Source organism: Fundulus heteroclitus, unplaced genomic scaffold, assembly GCF_011125445.2.
Source record: "Fundulus heteroclitus isolate FHET01 unplaced genomic scaffold, MU-UCD_Fhet_4.1 scaffold_625, whole genome shotgun sequence".
In the NCBI taxonomy this organism is placed as follows: Eukaryota; Metazoa; Chordata; class Actinopteri; order Cyprinodontiformes; family Fundulidae; genus Fundulus; species Fundulus heteroclitus.
The window spans coordinates 1-23,789 of record NW_023397061.1 but is presented as its reverse complement, the minus strand read 5'-3'; the positions used below and the strand labels follow the sequence as shown (position 1 = coordinate 23,789).

Genomic DNA, 23,789 nt, shown 5'->3' with positions numbered 1-23,789 from the left:
TCTCTATAGTTGTGCTGTGATAGGCCTAGGCTGCTGGAGGACATCAGGGTCTAATTTTCTCACTCTACTGATTTCTACTGTTCTTCAGTCTACTGTTCTCCAGTTTTGCATTGTATTACATTGAAATGACTGTTGTCATTTCAGCTTTTAACTTTTGCTCTCTCTCTTTTTCTTCATAGTAGGTACACCTGGTCTGGCGTTCTGTTAACTGTGACATCATCCAGAGAAGACGGCTCACCCGCTACTTCCATCTAATGTAGAACAGATTACTAGATCAATGTGTGCTTCTGTGCTTTTTTGTTTCTCTTGTTGTGTCTCTGTTCTGTCTTCTGTAACCCCCAGTTGGTCGAGGCAGATGACCGTTCATACTGAGCCCGGTTCTGCTGGAGGTTTTTCCTTCCCGTTAATGGGTGGTTTTTCTTCCCACTGTCGCTTCATGCTTGCTCAGTATGAGGGATTGCAGCAAAGCCATGTACAATGCATGTGACTCTTCCCCAGGAGTTAATGCTGCTTGTCGGGACTTTGATGCAATCAACTGGTTTCCTTATATAGGACATTTTTGACCAATCTGTATAATATGATTGAACTTGATTTTGTAAAGTGCCTTGAGATGACATGTTTCATGATTTGGCGCTATATAAATAAAATTGAATTGAATTGAATTGAATTGAATGGTCGCTAAGAGTTGTCAAATTATCTCACTCTCATGTATGTATGTATGTATGTATGCATGCATGCAAACCAGAAGTGTGGACACACCTCAAAGAGTTTTCTTTATTTTCATGACTATGAAAATTGTAGATTCACACTGAAGGCATCAAAACTATGAATGTGGAATTTGGAATTTTGAAATACTTGACAAAAAAGTGTGAAACAACTGAAAATATGTCTTACATTCTAGGTTGTTCAAAGTAGCCACCTTTTGCTTTGATTACTGCTTCACACACTCTTGGCATTCTCTTAATGAGCTTCAAGTCATAGTCACCTGAAATGGTCTTCACTTCACAGGTGTCACCTGTCAGGTCTAATAAGTGGGATTTCTTGCCTTTTAAATGGGGTTGGGACCATCAGTTGTGTTGTGCAGAAGTTAGGCGGATACATAGCTGATAGTCCTACTGAATAGACTGTTAGAATTTGTATTATGGCAAGAAAAAAGCAGCTAAGTAAAGAAAAACGAGTGGCCATCATTACTTTAAGAAATTAAGGTCAGTCAGTCCGAAAAATTGAGAAAACTTTGAAAGTGTCCCCAAGTGCAGTCACAAAAACCATCAAGCGCTACAAAGAAACTGGCTGACATGAGGACCGTCCCAGGAAAGGGAGACCAAGAGTCACCTCTGCTGCGGAGGATAAGTTCATCTGAGTCAGCAGCTTCAGAAATCACAGGTTAACAGCAGCTCAGATTAGAGAGGAGGTCAATGCCACACAGAGTTCTAGCAGCAGACACATCTCTAGAACAACTGTTAAGAGGAGACTGTGTGAATCAGGCCTTCATGGTAAAATAGCTGCTAGGAAACCACAGATAAGGACAGGCAACAAAGCAGAAGAGTGTTGGAAGACCATTTCAGGTGAGTACCTCTGGAAGCTCATCAAGAGAATGCCAAGAGTGTGCGAAGCAGTAATGAAAGTAAAAGGTGGCTACTTTGAAGAACCTAGAATATAAGACATATTTTCAGTTGTTTCACAGTTACACACACACACACACACACACATATGTCTGTATGTATATATATATATATATATATATATATATATATATATATATATATATAGCGCCAATTCATGAAACATGTCATCTCAAAGCACTTTACAAAATCAAGTTCAATCATATTATACAGATTGGGTCAGGTTATACAGATTGGTCAAAAATTTTCCTATATAAGGGAACCAGTTGATTGCATCTAAGTCTTGACAAGCAGCATTCACTCCTGGAGAATCATAGAGCCACAGGGAGAGTCATCTGCATTGTACATGGCTTTGCAGCAATCCCTCATACTGAGCAAGCATGAAGCGACGATGGAAAGAAAAACTCCCCATTAACGGGAAGGAAAACCTCCAGCAGAACCAGAACCGGGCTCAGTATGAACGGTCATCTGCCTCGACCGACTGGGGTTACAGAAGACAGAGCAGAGACACAACAAGAGAGACAAAAAGCACAGAAGCACACATTGATCTAGTAATCTGTTCTACATTAGATGGTAGTAGCGGGTGATCTGTCTTCTCTGGATGATGTCACAGTTAACAGAACGCCAGACCAGGTGTACCTGCTATGAAGAAAAAAGAGAGAGAGCAAAGTTGGTGACAAATTAAAAGCTGAAATGACGACAAGCAATGCAAATTGGAGATCAGTAGAGTGAGAAAAATACACCCTGATGAACCTCCAGCAGCCTAAGCCTATAGCAGCATAACTATAGAGGTAGCTCAGGGTAACATGAGCCACTCCAGTTATAAGCTTTGTCAAAAAGGAAAGTTTCAAGCTTATTCCTCAAAGTAGACGGGGTGTCTGCCTCACGGACCAAAACTGGGAGTTGGTTCCACAGGAGAGGAGCCTGATAGCTAAAGGATCTGCCTCCCATTCTACTTTTAGAGACTCTCGCCTTCCTAGTTGTATGTTTTGTAATAGTAATATATATCTATAGCAATATCATCTTTTATTGTCATTGAAACATACATTACAACAAAATTTGTTCTCTGCTTTTAACCCATCACCCTTGGGGAGCAGTGGGCTGCCATGTGCGGCGCCCAGGAAGCAATCAGGGGTTAAGGGTCTTGCTCAGGGAGCCAGAGTGCAGGCGCTGGGGATCAAACCGGGTACTTGCATCCTTCTCTGAGTGCAAGCGCGCTGCTCTAACCACTAGGCCAACACTCCCCATAAAGAGGGTGGGGGGACCACGGCTGGTGACTCCTTCCTTCCTCATTGCACATCGGGTCCAACCAGCAGATAATTGTGAGAGGGTCACTCAGGATTTGAATCATGGTTTCCACATGTGACGTTGTACAATCTTTTTGTTAGTATCTTAATACATTTTTCTGGTTCAGCTGGTGAACATAACCACTAAAGTTCGATAGTTTTATGAATGACAACTGTAGTGACTTTGGTATTAATATAGTTCCCTTTTAGAAATGGGATGTATGAATGGAACAGTAGGGATGCAGGTATAACTGACTGTTATCCCTGCATCGTGTCAGCACTGATGTGTCTGTAAACATTTCTCTGATGTTCCTAGTTTAAACAAGTTAAAGTACAGATTTCTCCAAAAACACTCTAAAGTACAAGAAGGGGTCGCTTGAGGGGAAAAGAGCTGGGGCCCCCAAAGGTGTTTCACTGCCAACAGGGTGTGATAGCTCTAACAATCTTATTAGCCTTATTAGCTTTTATTTTCCTCATATATCTTCCTTGTATTTTCAGTCTAAAATGCATTTAAATTGATATGTTTTCTGAAAACATAGCCTATTTTAATTTATGTATATGTACATATAACATAACATTTTAACATTATTTATAACATTTGCCCCGCAAAGTAGTATGTTCCTCTTATTGTTTTTTTTTTCTTTCGTAAATCTGAACATTACAAACATACAATATGTACTTCGTGGTATTTACTTTGGTTGTAATGTTCTTACTAATCAAAAGATCTTCCCCATCCAACAGGGCGGAAGATCTGACGTAGCAGCGGCTCAACCCCCTCAACGAAACGTCTACATTTTATATCTGTGAGCAGGAAGACTCTGAAACAAACACTGAAACAGATGAAAAACAAACGTTTACTGTTAAAAGTATTCCTGGTTAATATCTGCTCCATTAATGACAGTTTAGAAAAGTTCTGCTCTGGTTCCGAGTCTGTTGTTGCTGCCGATCTGCTGCTCTACTCCAGTTCACCAGGGGGCGGTAGATGGACCAATCAGCTGCTTTGTCTCAGTGACGTCCCCCGGAAGTGAAACTAAAAGGCTCCAGCAGCAGCTCGGCTGGAAGACGGTTGTGTTGTGGAGTGTCAGCTGAATCTCTGCGTAGTTTCAGCAACAATGTCTTCAGTTCAGCATCTGAGAGAGTTTATCAGAGAGCGACTAACTGCTGCTGCTGAAGAAATCTTCTCAGAGGTTGAGAAAACCATCGTCCGCTACGAGGAGGAGCTCCATGGTCTCCGCAGGATGATGGCTATCAGCTGGAAACCAGAACTAAAGCTGAGCAGAACCGCCATGGAGCTGCAGAGACAAAGTTCTGGTAGGTCCGGATAACGGTGCTGATGTGTTCCATGGAGCAGTTGCTGATAGTTGCTGCAACTGCAGCTGCTGTTGCTCAACAGGGCTGGACAGCAACTGGGTTTACTCAGAGCTCTGGTGCTGCAGAGGTTGATGGTTCTGAAAGGCTGCAGCAGAACCAGAACATGTCTGGTACCATCGGTTCAGTCCAGACTGCGGATGTTAACCAGGTAACTCTGATCATTAAAGCAGCGCCGCGGTGAGAATCAGCTGGAAAACGCAGATGTTTATGTGGGCGGGGCTTTTCAGGAGCCCTCTGCTCAACCAGGAAATAAACAAACAATCAATCCGTGTTCAGCTTTAAAAACTACAGATGATTGCAAAGTGTTGTTTGCTCCGTGAAATCTCAAAAAAAAAAAATACTTGTTAGAAATGTTTTTAATCGCTGTGATGTTTCATGTTTTAAATCAGGGGTCACCAACCTTTGTTTAAACTGAGAGATACTTTGTTGGTGTTGTCTTACGAAGGACGGCCAGAGTTCACCTTAAATGTATGTAAAATAAACAATTGTTTTCATGCTTTGTCATTGATATTGTCATTTCAAATCTATATGAATGCAAATGTTACTAAACAGGAAGAATAATTGTATAAAATAAAGTTTTAGATGGCGCTCAGTGGGGATTGTGCTTTTTTTTTTTAAAGAGGCTGGTGGGCTGCATGTGGTCCAGGTCGGTGACTCCTGTTTTAAATAAACCTGCTAACTGACAGCTGCAGCTTGTCTTGTTTACGCTGCGGTTCATCACTGAGAGCCAGCATAAATAATATGTTCCAGCAGAACGACTGGCTTTATTTATTTTTAAATTCTGGCCCATCCTACAGTTCAGCACCTCATCATGAGGCTGAAACTAGATGTTTTTTAAAGCTGTGGGTCATTCCTTAAAGTCCAGAGAAGGTAGATTAATGTTTCCTCTTGGTGTTAGAATACAGCACTTCTTAAAATTTTAAACTCTATATCAAGAACAGGCGGCGGCGGAAAAGTTGGACTTCAGTATATTGTGAGGAGAATAAAGCAGCAATACTGAAATTAAGACTTTGGATTTTCCTGCAATGATAAAAACCATAATCAAGGAGTCAGGAGTCCTGTCCTTTAGTCGGGAGTGAAGTACAGGTGAGGCTTTCTATTGAGAGGATAGCTCTGTGGGTACCGGGGGGCTGACGTGAGTCCTGATGTGATTATGGGTTCACAGCCGTATTATTAGTGAATGATTAGTGAAAGGTCCGCGGAGAGTCTGCTCACAGCTCGCCTAAGCTGTGATATTGTGTTTATATCAGCAAAGCACGCGGAGAGCAGACTTTAGCTTAAAAACCATGTTAGTTTATTAGTTCTTCATCTGCTCTAAAACTTCAGCAGAACAAAAACTACACAAAGTGCTGAGCTCCACCGTGTGGTCAGAAGCATGGATGCAACGTACGTCACAGGAACCCTCACACTCCAGTCCAGGAGGTGAAATTTTTAATGTCATATTTTAAATAACGCATCTTGTCAGTGTCCCAATTTAGCGTTCCTTTTGGTTTAATAAAGTGTTTTTGAACAGAATAGAAATATCCGCTCTAGATTTCTCTGGTGTCCCAATATTCATCCCTGGATCTGTTTGGGTTTTCTGCCCCACAGCATGTTTGTGAAAACAATCGTCTCAACATTCAGGGAGAGGGTTTGTTCCCTACAGCTGCCATTTGCTACCAGTACTCTATTTATTTGCAGTTAAATGTTAATATGATTCTAGTACCAATCTGTACTATGTTACTACACAGGCATGACATCCAAAAGCTAAAAAAAAAAGTTTTTTATACCAGCGATCCAATTTGCGGTCGGGTCAGATCGAATCGATTCTAAATCTTGAGACTCGGAATGGAATCAATTCATGAAATTTTAATCAATGCTCACTCCTAGTTATAAATTATAGTTAAAAGTACGATGTTAAAACAAACTGCTCCAAATGGAAAAAAGTGCAATTTTAGTTGGGACCAAACAAGCTGAAATCTACCAAATATTTTTTACAAGCAACTGAACTGTGTTGTTAATGACAGAAAATTATGAGCATGGTAAAATAATAGTCATGACTAGTTGACCTATTGGAAAATGACCCCATAGATTTGTCAACTATGAAATTAATCTGTAGTTGGAGCCCTACACCGAGGCCATGTGAGCTGTCAGTTTGGAACTGGCATCAACTCAGACGCAGTCTCTGTTTTATTGGTAAATTACCCAAAATGCCCCAGTACCAAAGACCTCTATCTTAGATCAAAATACATATAGTCAAAACTCACTGATTGGCTCTCTGGAAATTAAATAATTCCTTAATTCCTGAAGTGGCTTTATTTTAGCTGCAAATAGCTAAATTTCTTTTAAAAAAGTGTATTAAGCATGTTTTGCTGTCTAATTATTAAGCCATTAATTTAAAAAATAGTAAACCGGGATACATATAGATATATTAAACCTTAGTAATTAAATTACCTTACCGTGCATTCAGTTAGGTCTTTTGAATTTTTTTTTCATTTGCGGTGCATTTAAAATGTGCAATAAATGTTTTTTTGTAAAGTTCAAAATGCTGGTTCATTGAACTAAGTTAAATCACTGTAATGATCTCTTTTACAATAATTGGGTAAATTATAAAATAATTGATAGCTCCCGCTCTGCAGTGATGCAAAAGCTTTATACCACTCCTTGAACAAGTTCCATATCTAGCAAGTGTAGATCTTTTGTTTACAAGGTATAAATGTTTTTTTGTTTTTGAAACATAATCAATACTTACTCATGAACATGTTCCTGTAAAATAGATTCTTCTTCTTACTCTTCAAAATCCACACTGCGGTTCGAAGTCTCTTCAGCTTCTGCATAACTGGAACTCATTATCTTTTCCAAAGCTTCCAGAGTAGTCAACTTTGTGCCATTGTAGATGTCAGAGGAAAATAAGACAATGACTAAAAATACATTCAAAAACAACTTTATGTGACAGTAAAGTTGTGTAAAGCTGCCTCAAGCAGTGCATAAAACATAATGTGTGTAAAGTGAATATGAATATGGTTTTCATTTCTGCTGTTACGCATAAAAATTCCTTTACTGGATATAAATATGTGATACTTCCTTACAAAGGTGAGAGTCTATTTAGTAATTCTACTGGTCATGAGGGGCTGGAGCAATTATGTGTTTTCTGTAGCATTTTTAGGTAGACTCAGCAATGCCCAATAAATCAATAAATGTCATCTTGTGTTTTCAAATTATTTGCTTTGGAAAAATTAAGATTTCATCTTGTGAGGAATTGTTTGGGGGAAAAAGACCATGTTTGACCTATTTTTACCAATCGTGAAAAGTACTCTCCTGCCTACTTGGCCCGATATCCAGGCCAAGTAGGCAGTTGCGTAAAGCTGCCTCAAGCAGTGCATCAATGAAATGATAGAGTGAAACATTTTGAAGAGTTCAGAGTGCAACAGATAGTATTGGTAGCACATCCAGTTAGCACTAACGGAAAGTCAGGGGGCTTGTTTTCAGATTTCAGTTTAATGAGTGGATTAGAAAACACAAACAAAGGAACAATATGCAATAATTCATTATGTTAGATAGTGGTAAAAATAGTTTTGTGAAGAACTAAAGGTATCTTTTTATATGGAATATGGTATGACATCCCACCATCTTGCTGTGTTGTTCTCCAGTCTCTTGTTTATATAGCCATCCTGACTGCACGTGCACGTGAACGGCTGCCACTCAGGGCTTAGCCCCTCCCTGCCATAAAATGCCACCATCAGCGCAGCGTAGGAGCAACATGGCAAAGATCACGTTCAGCGGATCAAAACATCCTTCTGCTAACAGCTTTATAAAGTTATGTGTTATTTCTTCAGTAAACTCAACGGAAAAACATCAGACAACGTTACCCTAATTGCATCCCAATTTAACTTAAATACTTTTCTGCCAAATGTATCCTGTAAGCTTACTTGAGTGGCTTTGGGGAAGTTTGTGAGTCTGGGCAGTTGGTGATGGACGAGAAGGGATTGCTCTCGTTTCTAACCAATTCCAGGGGGGGTCATGCTGCAAGGCTTGGTGACGGGCGGAGCTGCGGTACTCGCCCCAGTTTCAGTCACTTCTTTCTGGTGCAGTTGGCTGCTACCATGTTCTTAAATGGTCGATCATTGAAGAAGGAAGCTGCTTCACTCATTTTCTGGTTTAGTTTTCCAGCGAACGCCAGACAGAGCGTAAGCACTTTGTTTCTGTGGACGTCTGCTTCGTTGTAGATTACATAGGAACCAGATCGTACTCAACTTAGAAAGTTAGAAAGCCGCCATTTAACAGGTAAATGTGGCTAAAAAGACAAAAGGGGTGGTGGGGACTGAGAGAGGGAGACTTGTACAGAATCAAAAGGAGAGACAGAAAAGGAGGTCATAGTAGTGCTAAGGCTACTGCTCTGACAACAAAGTGTGAAACATGAAGAGTATGTGTTTGTTCACGTGAATGTGTTAGAATAACAGAGAGATGTCACAGTGAAAATAAATCAGATCAAATCAAGAGTCTGAACCATGACAGATTTAACAAATTTAGCAGCAAAACACCAAAGAAATGAGTGTGTCCCATCAGGTGTCTTCCCAGAGAACCAGATTGCCAGGCTTTACTGATTAAAATTCCTGCACAGTCTGATCATCTTTAAAAATAAGCTTTTAAAATACATCAGTTAAATAGATTTTATGGAATTCGTTTAGGGTTCAAATAACTGTGGCTGCAGTGATTTTGTTTCTGGCTGTTTGAGACCCCCACTCAATTAATGTCCTCAAATTAATGGTTTAATGGTTTATACTTCACTGTGAAGATTTGCTGTTGGAATAAAATCTGAATTTATTTTAAAGCTTTTGATCATCTTTTCCAGGGCTGCCAATCAGTGTGGAGGACACTTTATCCTGGAAACTTCACATCCTTTTAAGTGAAACACAACAAAGTAATTTTAGATGAATCGTGATGGCTTCAGTCCAGGACTAACCAGGTTAATGCATGAGGCAGTCATCAGTTGAATTATATTAATGATCTCTTTCTTTGTCCCCACAGACCTCCAGAAGCCACATGTCTCCATGGAGGAGGAAGCTTCTGCCATCCAACAGCTCTGCAACCAGAGGAGAAGGTCCAGTCATAACCAGGAGGAAGCAGAACCTCAGTGGTCTGAGGAGGAACAGATGGAACCAGATCCTCCTCTGACTGAAGAACAGGAGGAACCAGAACCTCCACTGATTGAAGAACAGGAGGAACCAGAACCTCCACTGATTAAAGACGAGGATGAAGGCCAAGAACTTCCACAGGTTAAAGAACTTGAGGAACCAGGATGGATTAAAGAGGAAAATGACAAACCTGAGTCCTCAATGGCTAAAGAGGAACAGAAGGAATCAGAACCTCCCCTTATTAAAGAAGAGAAGGAGGAGGAAGTACCAGAACCTCAACAGGTGGAAGAACCAGAGGTATTAGAATATCCACTGACGGAAGATGTAAAGGAGGAACCATATTTTTTATGGCTTAAACAAGAACAACAGATACCAGAACATTTACCAACTAGAGGTGACCAGATGGACCTCTGCAACATTCAAGAGGGGAAAAACCTTGTCCACAAGTCCATTGCTGTGATGGAGACTTCTACCCTTCAGGGATGTGAAGGAGAACCAAGAACTGAGCAGAATTCCTTTTACATCCCTCCTGTAGTTGAAACCAAAGATCAAGAAGGAAGCAGCTCGGCTGGGTCAGAGAGTCAGTCTCATACTGACACAAAGAGAATGCCTTTCAGATGTGACATTTGTGGGAGATCTTGTAAGAATAAGTATAGATTGGAACGGCATTACAGAACCCACACTGGCGAGAGACCTTTTACCTGTCAGACATGTGGGAAAGGTTTCGCTCAAATTGGTGATTTAAATATTCACAGGAGATCCCATACAGGAGAGAGACCTTTTTCATGTCAAACATGTGGAAAAACATTCTCTCGGATTGACAATTTAAATGTTCACAAGAAAATTCATACAGGTGAGAAACCCTTTTCATGTCAAATTTGTGGCAAAGGTTTCATTGGACGTTATCACTTAAACGTTCACCAGAGAATACACACCGGGGTGAGACCTTTTTCATGTGACATATGTGGGAAAAGCTTCATTGAAGTCAGGAGACTGAATATGCACATGAAACAAATACACCAAAGTGAGAAGTAGTCATTTGACTTGTACACAGACTACTAATTAAAATATTGTATTATAACTTTTCTCAGCAATTTTCTTTTTGTAATTTGGCTGCTGCTATTGGGTATTCTAATAATCTATTAATCTGCGACAACATAGGTTGATTAAATCATATAATCACTATAGCCTTTTAAACATTATTACTTTCAGAATCAGCTTCATTTGCCAAGTATGTGGACACATACGAGAAATTTGACTCTGGATTTTGCAATGCTCTCCGTATGCTTCATTATACCAAAGTACGATAACACATTAATACGGTCATAAAAGACAGACAGATTGAGACAATAGTGTAATGGCAGAGCACAAGGATATAGGATAAGTCTGATGTGTAAGAGCTCTTCTCCGGTATAATGGTGCGTCCCATTTGTCCTCTGTAGTCGAAATTCTCAACCTCTGGGTTGGAAAATTTAACTGGAACGATCCCTAAAGTCAGTATTACGAGTCGGGAATTCGGTCCAACAGGATGGTACCCGACTTTGATATTCATGATGGCTGTTACTCGCAGCAGCATTGCGTCAAACCTCATACTTTGACTGTTTGTAGCAAGTCTCTGTTATTTATGTAACATTTAGTCAGTCGTACAGGTGCTGCCTTTTAGTGTTCATCAGACGGGATGTTTAAGCTCTGTTTATTTGCACAAACCCAGACATCCCTCTGCCAAACGATATCCTCCTGGCCTCCTCCCAGTGGGATGTGCCCAGGAGGTATCCTGCTCAGATTCCCAAACCACTTCAAGTGACTCCTTTAAATGGAGAGAAGAAACGGCTCTACTTTGAGCTCCTCTCTAAGGCTGAGCCCGGACACCCTCCGGAGGAAGCTTGTTTTAGCCACTTGTATCCAGGATCTTGTTCTTTTAGTCATGATCCTCACCTCATGACCCTAGGCGAGCGTTGAAACATAGACGGACCGGTAAACGGAGAGTTTGCTTTCTGACTCAGGTCTTCATCACCATAACAGACAGGAGCAGCGGCTGCATTACTAACCCAGTTACGTCAGTCCATCTGTCATTCCATCCTGCTATCACTCATGAATAAGACTCCAAGGTACTTAAACTCCTCTGCTTGAGGCAGAGACTGACCCCCGACCCACAGGGGGAAATATTTTTTCCCATTGAGAAGCATGACCGCTCCCGTTTATCCTGGCTCCAAAGAAGCCAACAGCCTCATGTCAATTGCAAAAAGCAAAGATGTGGTCCACAAAACCCACATAGACCAGAGAAGCATTCTACCATGATCCTCTCGTCAATTCTGGGGCAGAGATCAGGTCCACTGTTCCACAGCCAGGATGAAAGCCATATTGTTTGTTCTGGAGCTGAGGTTCAGCAATTAGTTGAAGCCTCCTCCCCATAGTAAGCTTTCCCTGGGAGGCTGAGAATTGTGATTCCGCGATAATAGGAAAACATCCTCCGCTTCCCTTTCCTAAAAATTAGGGCCACCACCCCTGTCCGCCACTCCGGCGCCGTCGTCTTGGTCTTCCATCCAACACTGAAAAGACAAGTTAATCATGACAGCCATATAATGCCCATAGGCTTCAGAAATGTTTTAATTGCCTTGCAAACTTTAAATAAAAATAAATGGGAAACAAAATAAAAGTGACAAATGAAATTCCATCATGATATAAATAAATCTTAAAATAAATAAATAAATATGAATAATAAATAACTCATAAGGTAAACCAATTACAAAGTGTTATTTTTTAATATTTTTTTTAAATTCATATTTACTAATAACATTATTTAATTTTGAATGAAATTGCTCTCTATAACCCTTAAGCGGTAGACTTGTCCTTGCTTTCTACTGGTGATGATTCACGCAGACGCTTTGCTCCAGCAGCTAGCCTGAAAGCCGCCGCCATGCAACTCCCTCTCCCCATCTGACGTTTTCCACCATTCATTAGAACGGTTCACAGTAACATTTGTGTCTGGGAGGAGTAAATTAGGATAACAGTACATAAAAATTATTTAAATGTGATTCACTTGCAGTGTTACCAGTGGCCTTTAGGGGCACTAAACCTGGAAGTTACAGGACTAACGCCCCTAGTCCTAAAGGTTACACCCTGTTGCTTTAACCATTAGTGTGCTAACAGCCCACTGAGCATCAATGCTGCAAAATTAGTTTTGGGATTTCCCATTTTAAGTTGCTACAAACTTTGTTGTTTAAAACTGATGGTCTAACAACGTGAGCTTGATCCGTTTATCGCCATTTTCGCTTATGTCGTCTCACTGAACTGCATAAAATATGTCTGTATGGCTTTTCAGAGTGCTAAATCATGTCTCTGATAAATTATGTCTCCCAGCTAAAAGATCGGGTAAATTCATTGTTTATTGTTTGTCAACATCATCATGCCGTCTGTCTGTTCGTTCGCCGTCTTTGGAGTCCAAGAACGTTTTAAGACAGCATCTTGTTAGTGTATAAATGTATCCTTGTGTCGTCAGCTCCAGTCAAAATATTAATAGTTGTCTAAAATGTTATTGGTTTATAACTCAGTTAATTCTTAAAATAATATTTAAATGCAATCATATTTTACCCTTCTGCTTTGCATTGTGAGATTATTTGAAAACAAAACATTTTTAAATAAATTTTAAGGCATATTTTTTTTACCTCATTTCAAATTCCTAAAAAACTAACCTTGGTTCTTAAACATAAATATTCTCACTGAACTGTGACATAACTGCATAATTTATTGGTGCCCTCCTCATAATCTGAAGGTCATGAGGCCACATTTATTCTTTCCCATGTTGTTATCTGTTCCTTTCTCAGTAGTATATTAGTTTAGTTTATTACTTTCATTTTACTTAATAGTTTAGTCAAAGTTAATTTCTTAAAGAGTTTGTTGACCTCAGTAATTTAACTGCAATTTGAAGTATGTTAATAAATTTTATTTGAAGAGAAATGTGTCTTTATTTGGTAAATAGTGTTCAGTTCTTTCTGTTGAAAAGATACTTGGAGGCACAGGTGCCGTAAGGAGACACAGAAAACCCAAGAATATAAGTGAATAAATTACATTTTACAGTTAATGTTTTTAGCTATTAGATTGCTTTTGTAGTATTGCCATTTCCTATTACTTTTAGGGGTTTTGCAAAGCTTAGAGGCACAAAAAACAGATCTAATAAGTCTAATAAGAATATTTCATGTTATATGGACACTGAAACAAGAAAGTAGAAGAGAAAGAAGAGAAAAAGTGAAAGAGAAAGAGGACAAACAAGGGAGAGAAGTCCTCAGTCTGCTTCTTCACCTGCAAAGAGAGATGTAAAACGAACAGCACAACCAGCTGACAAAGTATTATAGATACAATCAAGTAATGGCTTGATACATCACTGAAGAATATACAGTACTAATTAATACGGCATGTATAAAGTGACAGCTGAAAATAATAATAGGGGTTTTCTGCATAGAGGTGAGTGTGCAAGTACCTGGATCCAAGCACCTGTAGGTGATCCCAGATCGCCAAAGGGACCGTTAGAGCAAAGGTGCCCAAGAGGGGCTGCCTCCCCCACCCAAGGGAAGAGAGACGGCCCCAAGGAGCACCCATCCCCTGACACCGAGTACCACCAATGCACCACCAGGCCAAGGTGCCAGCCAGCGGGGGGGGCGCCACACTTAGTGGAGACCTGAGATGTCCTGGGAGAGCAGGCTGTACAACTCCAGCCTGACAAATAGACAAACAGAAAGCTACACAAAGTCACATTCACTCATTCCCACCCTAGTGCCCCCACACGCAAACACTCCTACAAAAAGATCTAATAAACAAAAACCCTGAAGAGCTCCCTCCAACCCCCCCCCCCCCCCACACCGCCAACAACCTACTCCATATGTCGTATTGTTGCATGTTGTTCTAAAGTGTGTTTAAAACTGGTTGACATTCTAAAAACGTATTTTTTTATTAAGACCATATGGTATATTTAATCTATCAAATGTGATAAACTCAGTTCCGTCAAATAAATGTTCCAGGTATTAAATACCTTTATTCTTCCAGTACGGAAAGTTTATCATATTTTATTCCAGATGGGTGTGTCTCGATTTACCGGTCGATCTACGTTCCTACCCTCATCTATGGTCACGAGCTTTGGGTCCGGTCCTTTGACCGAAAGAACGAGATCCCGGATACAAGCGGCTGAAATGAGTTTTCTCCGTAGTGTGTCTGGGCTCTCCCTTAGAGATAGGGTGAGGAGCTCAGTCATCCGGGGAGGACTCAGAGTAGAGCCACTGCTCCTCCACGTCCAGAGGAGCCAGTTGAGGTGGCTCGGGCATCTGGTCAGGATGCCTCCTGGACGCCTCCCTGCTGAGGTGTTCCGGGCACGTCCCACCGGGAGGAGGCCCAGGGGAAGACCCAGGACACTCTGGAGGGACTATGTCTCTCTGCTGGGAACGCCTTGGGGTTCCTCCTGAGGAGCTGGCCCAAGTGGCTGGGGAGAGGGACGTCTGGGCCTCCCTACTGAAGCTGCTGCCCCCGCGACCCGACCCCGGATAAGAGGAAGAAGACGGACGGACGGACGGCTCTACTTATCTGGAACAAACTTCCAGAAAACTGTAAAAGTGCTGAAAGCCTGAGTTCTTTTAAATCAAGATTAAAAACACATTTGTTTAAAATTGCCTTTGACTGTTCTAGTTAAACTGTTCTACTGTTTTTAATGTTCTTCTTTGTTTCTACATCCCTACTTGCTTTTATTTTATTTTCTATCTACATTTTATTCCTACTTGGTTTTATTTTGCTATATTTTAATCATGTAAAGCACTTTGCATTGTCTTTGTACTGAATTGTGCTATATAAATAAATTTGCCTTGCCTTGCCTAAGTGGATACGTGTGCAACCTTTAAAGGGTGTGGGTTAAAATCCAGAGAATTTTTTCACCCAGAGGGACAATATTTCTTAAAATGATATTTTCTGTCCACTGTATATTTAAGCATCATCACAGGTTGGAATTGTAAATATGAAAAGATGAGAAATTTAGAAATTACAAATTTGGTTGCGCTCATTTTAATAGCATTGAAGCTCAACTCTGAAGCAAAAGGAGGCGTTTGTGTCAAAGACTCTTATTTTGAAATTTCGGTTGAACCAGAAGTGGTGTGTACGTAGGTTTATCGTGACCGCACCGATCAGTAAGTGAAGAACCAAGGTGTTTGCCGGAGCTTATTGGGAACAATCAGGGAGTTATTACTGTTGTGACATTAAAGATTAAAAATAAAGAGGAATAAAATAAAGGTAACCGCACAGGCAAACAGCAGCAGGAACCCACCCAACTGTGTAAAAGCAGTGCATGACGACGTCAGGTGACAACACGGCCCGATAACGGGGAGGACAGGTTGTAACGACAGGTTGTAACAGCAGAGGAGATGACAGGTATAACAGCACAGGGAGATGTCGGGGGAAACGACAGCAAACCGAGATCACATGATTACAGGTTCAACAACAAGGTCAAACAACATAAAGTGAAGAAATGCCATGCACTTGATCCCTCATGTAGACACAATACATATGCTGACAGCACATGGACACGACATAAGCAGCTTCCATTACATAAGCAGGATACATATACACCTTACATAGACACATACATGGACACATGAACACGTCAGAAGACGCATAAACATATTTCTGGCACAAATGGAACCCCATATTTTTGGCACAGATATGGTGAGATTATAAAAGCTCCTGCAAACTACAGATGCGGATGTTCTGAAAGCATCGACTCTTCTGCACAACGCCATCAGTGTTTTTATGGAGTTAAGCGCAGTTTGAAGCAACCAGGACCAGAAAAGTTAAACATCACTTTGATGAACTTTCTGAAGACATTGCCCCCAGATGGGACCGTCTTGTTGCAGAGAAACAAGCTCAGGGCTCCCATTGACTTAGCGTTATGGTGAGTTAAAATTCATGCACTTTTTATTCTTTTTTGGAGTATATGTATCTTTCTTTGACTGTGTGTTTAAACGTTACCATAGTGACCAGAGTCAGAGCGTTAGAGCTTTGGATGTCGACATTGGGGGTGAGGGAGAGGAGAGGAGGAGACAACTTTATTTCCACTGTTTAAAAATAACATTCACGTAGTGTTTTATAATTATAGTAAAACATTTTTAATCTATATTAAGATAATAGTGAAAGAAATGTGAAATTGCAGGTTCCCCTTCTTTATGTATTTTTCCACGTGCATTTTCATTTACGATGATGTCAAACTTTGATGCCAAACAAATGACGGCGCAATTTTACGAGGAAGCTGCTAATACACTATATGTATATGTGTGTGTGTGTGTGTGTGTATATATATATATATACATATATTGCAGCCCCATCAGTGGTAATATTGGCAAGCGATGACAATAAATGAATGATGATGAAATTTTATATGTTTTTATTTATTTTGTATTGATACATAACCTCACTGTATTCATTTCTAATATTCGCTATTACATTACAGCGTGACATTTGTGCCAATAATCTTCTACCATAGGTTATTCTGCATGGTGGGAGGGGGGCCCCCAAATAAAATTCTGCTTAGGGCCCCCAAGAAGCTCGGGCCAGCACTGTTGTGTAAATCCCCTGTCGCTTTAATTAACGACTCAAATTCAGCATAACCTTCCATTAAAAGCTTGTGTTCTGCTTGGGAGAAAAACTGTGGACGTTCTTTGGCCATGCTGAACAGCCAATAGCAGCGCTGCTGATCATTGTTTCTACTATCGATACATTTCCCCGTTTAAACAAACGCATGAACGCGCAGTTATCTCAGATAACTCAATCCAGCGATACTAATCATAAACAACAGGTGTGTTTGAAGAACCCAATTAGCTGGATCATGATTAGCACGATGATATTATCTTGGATGTTGTTGAGTGGTGGCCTAGTGGTTAGAGCACAGAGCTTCGGTCCCAGAGGTTCTTAGTTCAACTCCCACAAGCTTCCATTCTGGGTCCCTGAGCAAGACCCTTAACCCCAATTGCTCCCCAGGTGCCGCACAGTGGCAGCCCACTGCTCCACAAGGGGATGGGTTAAGATGCAGAAGTGAATTTCTGCATTGTGAGATCAATAAAGTTCAATTATTATTATAATGAATTAAAAAAATATATCTTGGTAGGGGTGTCTCCCTTCTCTGTTGCTGGGTAGAATAACAGGGCGGTTTATTGCCCTCCCCTCTCTGTGGCCAGGGTAAAATAACATGCAAATTTAGTTTTATGGCTGTTAGGTCATCGCCGCCTGACCCCGTACTGGGAAGAGCAGTCTCTTTGTTTGAGACACAGATAGCTTACAGATTACCCCTCCCTAACTTAGAAGGAGGAGGGCAGACACTGTATTAAAAAGGATGGCTTGGCAAAACTTAATTTAGACAGACTTCTTGACCGTGCGGGGAAAACATCTTGAATGGCAATGTAATACTCTGTCTCCATATTTAATTTCTATAAATTAAATATGCATTTAAACTGTTCTACCTCTTGATTAATGTCTTCTCACTTGCGGCCAAATCCGGAACTGGGAAAGATGGGTTTTCAATAGACATGTAACAACAGGCCAGTAAACCCAATTCTTCATCATGGTGCCGTGACCCTCGGAGTTTGGCTGTGAGTAAGAGTCTGTTTGAAAATTGGACACGAAAGGAGGACTAATTCTGCAGCATCACCGGTCGACCGGAAAAATGTAAGGAGATTTTTCTCCATTGGCAGAATGTTAGATGTTTAGGCCAAATTTAAGTGGTGCTGTAGTCTAAGATACTTTCTTCTCAAAATATCAGAGGTTGAACAGAGCAACTAGTGTGAGAGGGTTAAATGGAATTTATGTTGAAATCGAGAAATTATTGAATTTATGTGTTTGTTCACGTCAGAAAAACGTAAAATTGGATACTAAATTAAATGGCAAGAAGCCTTAAAATGGTGAGGCGAAAAATAAAATAAAACAAAATAAAAAAGATAAAAACAAAGACAAAAAAAATAAAGATGTGTCTGGGGACTGGCCACACGGAAACCAGATTGACAAACTGGTGATTTTAGGGTTGAGTGGTTGCGCCACCACTTGAGAACTTGGGACGCTCATAAAGAGGCACGGGATAGGTTTGCAATAGAGAAGAAAATACAGAAGTAAATAAGAGAAGAAAGAAAAGAGATTAAAAAGGGGCCCCAGGAGAACAATTAAATTGTTTTCTAGTATCAGAACTAGGTTCTGATACACGACGGTCAGATGAGGAGATTTTAAAATAAGGGAACGTTCCGTCGACTATGGAAGGGACGAGGGTCTCTCTGTGACGCGCCAGGCTGTCTGTCTTAAATGTTATGTTTGTTACGTTTTGTCTAATATTTTGAATGTCTTGGTTCTGAATGAGATCCATGCTGTGTGACAGAGCGTGAGAGAGATTGGTTGGGCTCTGCGGATCTGTGGGGGTCTGTGTGTATTTCTGGTTGTGTGTGTGTCTTCACGAGGGTGTGAATTTCTCCACGTGCGTGGGCCCCAAGATAACAGAAGTGCTGTGGAGCAGTGTCCTGAATGGGTGAGTTGCATTGGAGTGAGAGCATGAACAGCTGCATCTTGGTGAGTTTTGGAGAAAATTTTTATTTTAAACTGTATCCTAAAAGTTAGTAAGTGGTTAGAAGTTTGGGAAAGTTGTTGAAAATTTGGCAGAACATTAAACATCTGTTTGAGGCATTATAAATTGAAAAAAAAAGAGAAAATGCCTTCTGTTAGAGTATGATTTTTACTAGCATTATCTATTGCAAAATAGCATTTTAAAATGCCTAATGAATGTATATACTTTCAGACATAAAATATAATTTGCAATTAGATAGTGATTAAAAGGTTTTCATTGTTTGATAGCCCTAGTTATAATAGATAAATAAATAGATATTATTTTTCAGACTTAAATTTAGCTGATGAATAGAGAGCAGTGAACAGCATCCTATCAGCTTTTGCTCATTTGCAGGCCTGGGAAAACCACAGTAAGCAGAACTAAACAGAGTTAAAAGTTGGGTTAAACTGTACCTTAATAGTGTGTGCAAACGGATATTGCGGTTAATTTGACATATTTTGTTAACCCTGCATTTAGTCATGAGTCAGTTTTGAAGTTATCCTCAAAGGAAGCAGCTAAAATTGAGGAATTAATGACTAATGTTAATGGTTTGCATTGTTTTATTATAGATACTGATATTGCAGAATGGCAGAAACTAGTAGATACAGAATGTTTTACGGGATCAGCGCAGGACGGTCCCCAAATTATTCATTATATGTAATCTCATTTTCATAGTCCCACAAAATGCAGATGCCCTTGTTACACAGTCATTTAGAGGCCGAGGAATCTTTTTTCTTTGTTCATTTGGTAATGTGCAAATTCTGGTGAATAAAGTTGCTGGTGATTGTTCGTGGCCGGCAGAATTTGACTTAAAAATTTACTAAACAAAGGCACATAATTGATTTTGGAGCTGTTTTAAAATGTAACTTTGGTGTTTTTATACTTTCTTCCTTGATAGATGTAGTTACATAGCATCTTCTTTATACACTTTAGCAGAAGGTTCCTGAGTTTGACTGGGACTCTCGATATCTTCCGAATAAACCCATCACATCTGCTACAGTTGCTTATGCTGGACACTGGGCCAGGGACTGTTTCACATCACCAAATCCTGGCATGAAGTCCCAATACCACCTCACCTCCAGAAGGTCAGTACCCCAGCAAGGGGATGACGCACCCATGAACAATGTTTCCTTATCCTGGAACAATGGCCAACGCCTATGAACAGCACAGATCCTAAGCTGTCAAGGGAAAATGACTGTCTGCATACACTGGAGTTGCATACTTCATTCAGTTTCTGAGTCGTGGACCAGAACTTTGTCACTGAGGTGTGTCAACAGCGAATCACTGCAACACGTGGGGGACGAAATGTGGAGTTCCACACATGGAAGCTGTGAGTGCGAAGTCTAAACTCCAATCTCAATTCTGCCTGATCTGCTGAAAATGTCAGTCCGAGTCCATCTCAAGGACCACAGACTGATAACAGACTTTTTTTAAGGTAATTCAGACAATTATTTTTTAGCCATATACTACTGAACAAATTTAATGGCATGTGATATTGGATGACGTGTTCTCATATTTTTATGTCTTGAGCTCCTAGGCAAACGGAACTGGAGCTGGTTAATACTTTCTAAAGGCAGCCACTTGAGCATACCCCAGTGCAAAGGTTTGCGAGTTTGACAATATAGTGATGTCTATTTACTTTTCTGTTATATAACTGATAGGTCATTTTAAACATGAGTTTTAACCGTGTAGATCACCATTAAACAGCAGTAGGTGTATTTTCCCATATATTCAATGGGCAGACAATCCACTGGGGTGGGAATACTTTCACGTCCCCCACTTATACTTCGGTTTCTGTGATGACTGCATGTCATAAATTTCTGCGAAGGGGTTGCAAAGTCCTGAGGGGACAGGTTTATTACATGGGCCTCTCGGTAAGCACAGATGTGTCCTGCTTGGGACATTCTGTTTTTAAACAACATAGGTTAAACGGATCTGTTAGGTTATTTCTTAATAGCTCACAAGTATTGAGATTTTTCTATTTGTACATCTAACTGTTGCCTGCTACAACATATCGGATTTTCACCAGAATTTGCTGTTACCAGGTGTTTTATTCAGGTTAAACCCAATACTTTATCAGTATGTAAGTACCTTGGAACATTCAGCATTCTCCTAACATCGACTTGCTAAGAGCAAATTAGTTTACAGTCATCATTTCAATGGGTACACTGATCTTACACAACTTTTGAAGGACTTCTTGCAGATTTGTGGTATTATGAAATTGCATTATGTTTTGATCTGAATTCAGGATATAGGGCAGTGTTTTTCATACTTCAATTCCGACAAGTATTTGCAGTTACTTGATTCCCTATGATGACTAATACGATTCTTTGTTAATGTTTTGTAACAAAATTACTTTTGTTCCAAGCAGAGGGATAGGACACAAACATTTATATGATAATAGTGTATCTTAAAGTTATACAGATCTTAACCCTTATATCAACCCTTGGCACCAGTAATGTGGATGAGGTGTTCTTGTGCAGGACCCCAAGGGCAGGTATGTCACTGCGTTGCAAATCAAATCAAATCAGATAACGTTGTTTAAAACCCCCAAAATAATTCTTCCATGGCTCTCCGAATGTTGGTTCAAGTGACTCCCAAAACAGCCCAGGACAATAAATTAGATTTAATGTGTTGGAAAAGCCTGCTGCTCTGCTGGAGGAAGATTCTAGAAGGATTTTATGAGGGGGGGGGGAGGGGTTTGGGAACAGGCCCACAGTCTTAGCAGAACAATAAAGTGTATGTTAAATGAAATAAACAAATATATATATTAAGAAAAACTGGATAAAATAGACAAACAGAGAAAGACAGAGGGTAACTTGATGTATAACTAAATTTTATTTTTTAATGACCCTGTTAAAATAGGATTCAAAGCCACATATATCTGTTGCAGTAAAACAGATCAGGATTTGTAACAACTGGATAAACGATAGGTGAACAAAATGGGGGTTTGGTTTTTCTCTCAGAATAAAAATAGGAACTTTTTTGCAGCATAGACATCTGAGTATGGAGTAAAGGGTACAGAAGTACATAGTGTGGTGACGTGCTGAAAAGTTTTGTGTGGAGTGGTGTGATGGATGGTAATCTTTAATCTTTAATCCAGAGAACATTCTGACATTCTTACAGGATAACAGTGTTATGGAAATATAATCACTTACATATAATAATGTAGTTTAAAGTAATACAAATGTTAACTTTAACCCAGTAACCTAAATAAATGGATGTGTGTGAAACAAAGAGTGCTTTCAAACTTCAGTAAGCCTGTACCAGGAACAGGATGCACCGAGGCCATATGACAGCCTTGTGAGCAGATAACGCTGTTATAAATGCTTGCATAAGGTCTTACATTGTTTTAGTCAACTCCCAGGAACCAAGCTAGATTACATTTAACGGTCAAAGGTTAGGAAACAGATGTTCTCAGCAGAAACTTAGAAAAAAGAAGGTTGGTCCAGCCCCCGCTTGGACTATGTAAGTTTAAAAAGGAAGGAACAACGTGTAAGTTTTGGGACGTGCTTCAGACACAGGCAGACAACTTAAGGTATCCGATGCTGTGATAAAGCTTGTACGTGTCTCCCACTTTGGAATTCCAAATTGCAATAAATATATGTTTAACTGTTGTTTTTGTCTCTGAATTCACTGCCTTTTTCTCTTTGTGCCAAATCCTCGACCGGGTGAAACGAGACGGTCCGTTAGGTGAACGGGCCCCACATGCGTCTCGTTACTATACTTTGATTTCAAAACTGCATTAACTAATCTTTGATTTTACACACAAGGGGATCCTCACCAGAGAATAACGTATTTGTGTGGTTGCTGCATTTTCTTACAGGACAGCGTAAGGACGGGGAAAGTGAAATTGCGATAAAATGTCTCATTAACTATTACATTTATAAAATAGGTTTCCCATAGGCTGGAGATGGAACAATGGACAGGTGGTAAGGCTTTATGGGGAGAATTCTAAACACAATTGGCTAAAATTCTGTGCACAGACTAAATTGAAAATGGGATCAAAAGCTTTGAAGTCTGTTTCTTGTGGGAGTGTTCAGTTAATTTCATTACAGGATATGATTCTATATGACTGAAAAGAGCTTTTCGGGACCGAAGTCAACCTCCGGAATCACAGGTAGCACACGACATTTGATATCTAAACGATTGTCGTGTAAGTTTCAGGTTGTATTGGAGCAGTGGTGTCAAAAGTACACCCATTTGTTACTGAAGTAGAAGTATAGATACTGCAGTTTAAAAACACTCTGGTAAAAGTTGAAGTATCAACTTGACCTCTTTACTCAAGTAAAAGTGAAAAAGTATGTGCTCCAAAAACTACTTAAAGTATAAAACTATAAAGTAACCTTTAAAAAAATGCCACTATATGAATTGAAAGCTTAATTAAAAAAAAAAAAAAAAAAAAAAAAAAAAAAAAAGCTTAATTTAAACACTGATTAGTTCTACATGTGGCCCAAGACACAACATAATCATTAACCCATTAGTCAAAGACAAAGTCACTCAAGGAGCATATTATCTCTCAAACTTTATTGGAATTCAATTCAAAACAGAGGTAGTATTCAAGCCTGCAGAACTGCCAGAACATAAATGTGTGAGTTCCATCAAATACCTAAGGTAAACATTCTGAGAGAGAGAGAGAGAGAGAGAGAGAGACAGAGAGAGAGAGAGAATAGCTATAGAATAGCTAACCAATGAGTGTTTGCGTTATATGACTCATCCAATTACACTAGTTCTCACTAGGTGTGGATGGCGCCAATGATCTGCATTGGATGGCGCGCATTAAGTT

General features: G+C 40.0%; 1 protein-coding gene across 3 annotated transcripts; it reads left to right on the top strand.

The window, feature by feature from the left end:
- The first annotated feature begins 3,930 nt into the window (after positions 1-3,930).
- Positions 3,931-11,355, top strand: LOC105923718 (gastrula zinc finger protein XlCGF48.2). Of its 3 annotated transcripts, none has more exons than XM_036133448.1 (3): positions 3,931-4,427; positions 9,111-9,160; positions 9,287-11,355. In XM_036133448.1, the coding sequence occupies exons 1-3, from the start codon at positions 4,351-4,353 to the stop codon at positions 10,426-10,428; spliced, it is 1,269 nt and encodes a 422-aa protein (XP_035989341.1). In that variant the 5' UTR covers positions 3,931-4,350; the 3' UTR covers positions 10,429-11,355. The 3 variants fall into 3 exon arrangements, with proteins under 3 accessions (XP_035989341.1, XP_035989342.1, XP_035989340.1); XM_036133449.1 differs by having other exon boundaries at positions 3,931-4,219; positions 9,287-9,556; XM_036133447.1 differs by lacking the exon at positions 9,111-9,160 and having other exon boundaries at positions 3,931-4,219.
- Positions 11,356-23,789: the final 12,434 nt, after the last annotated feature.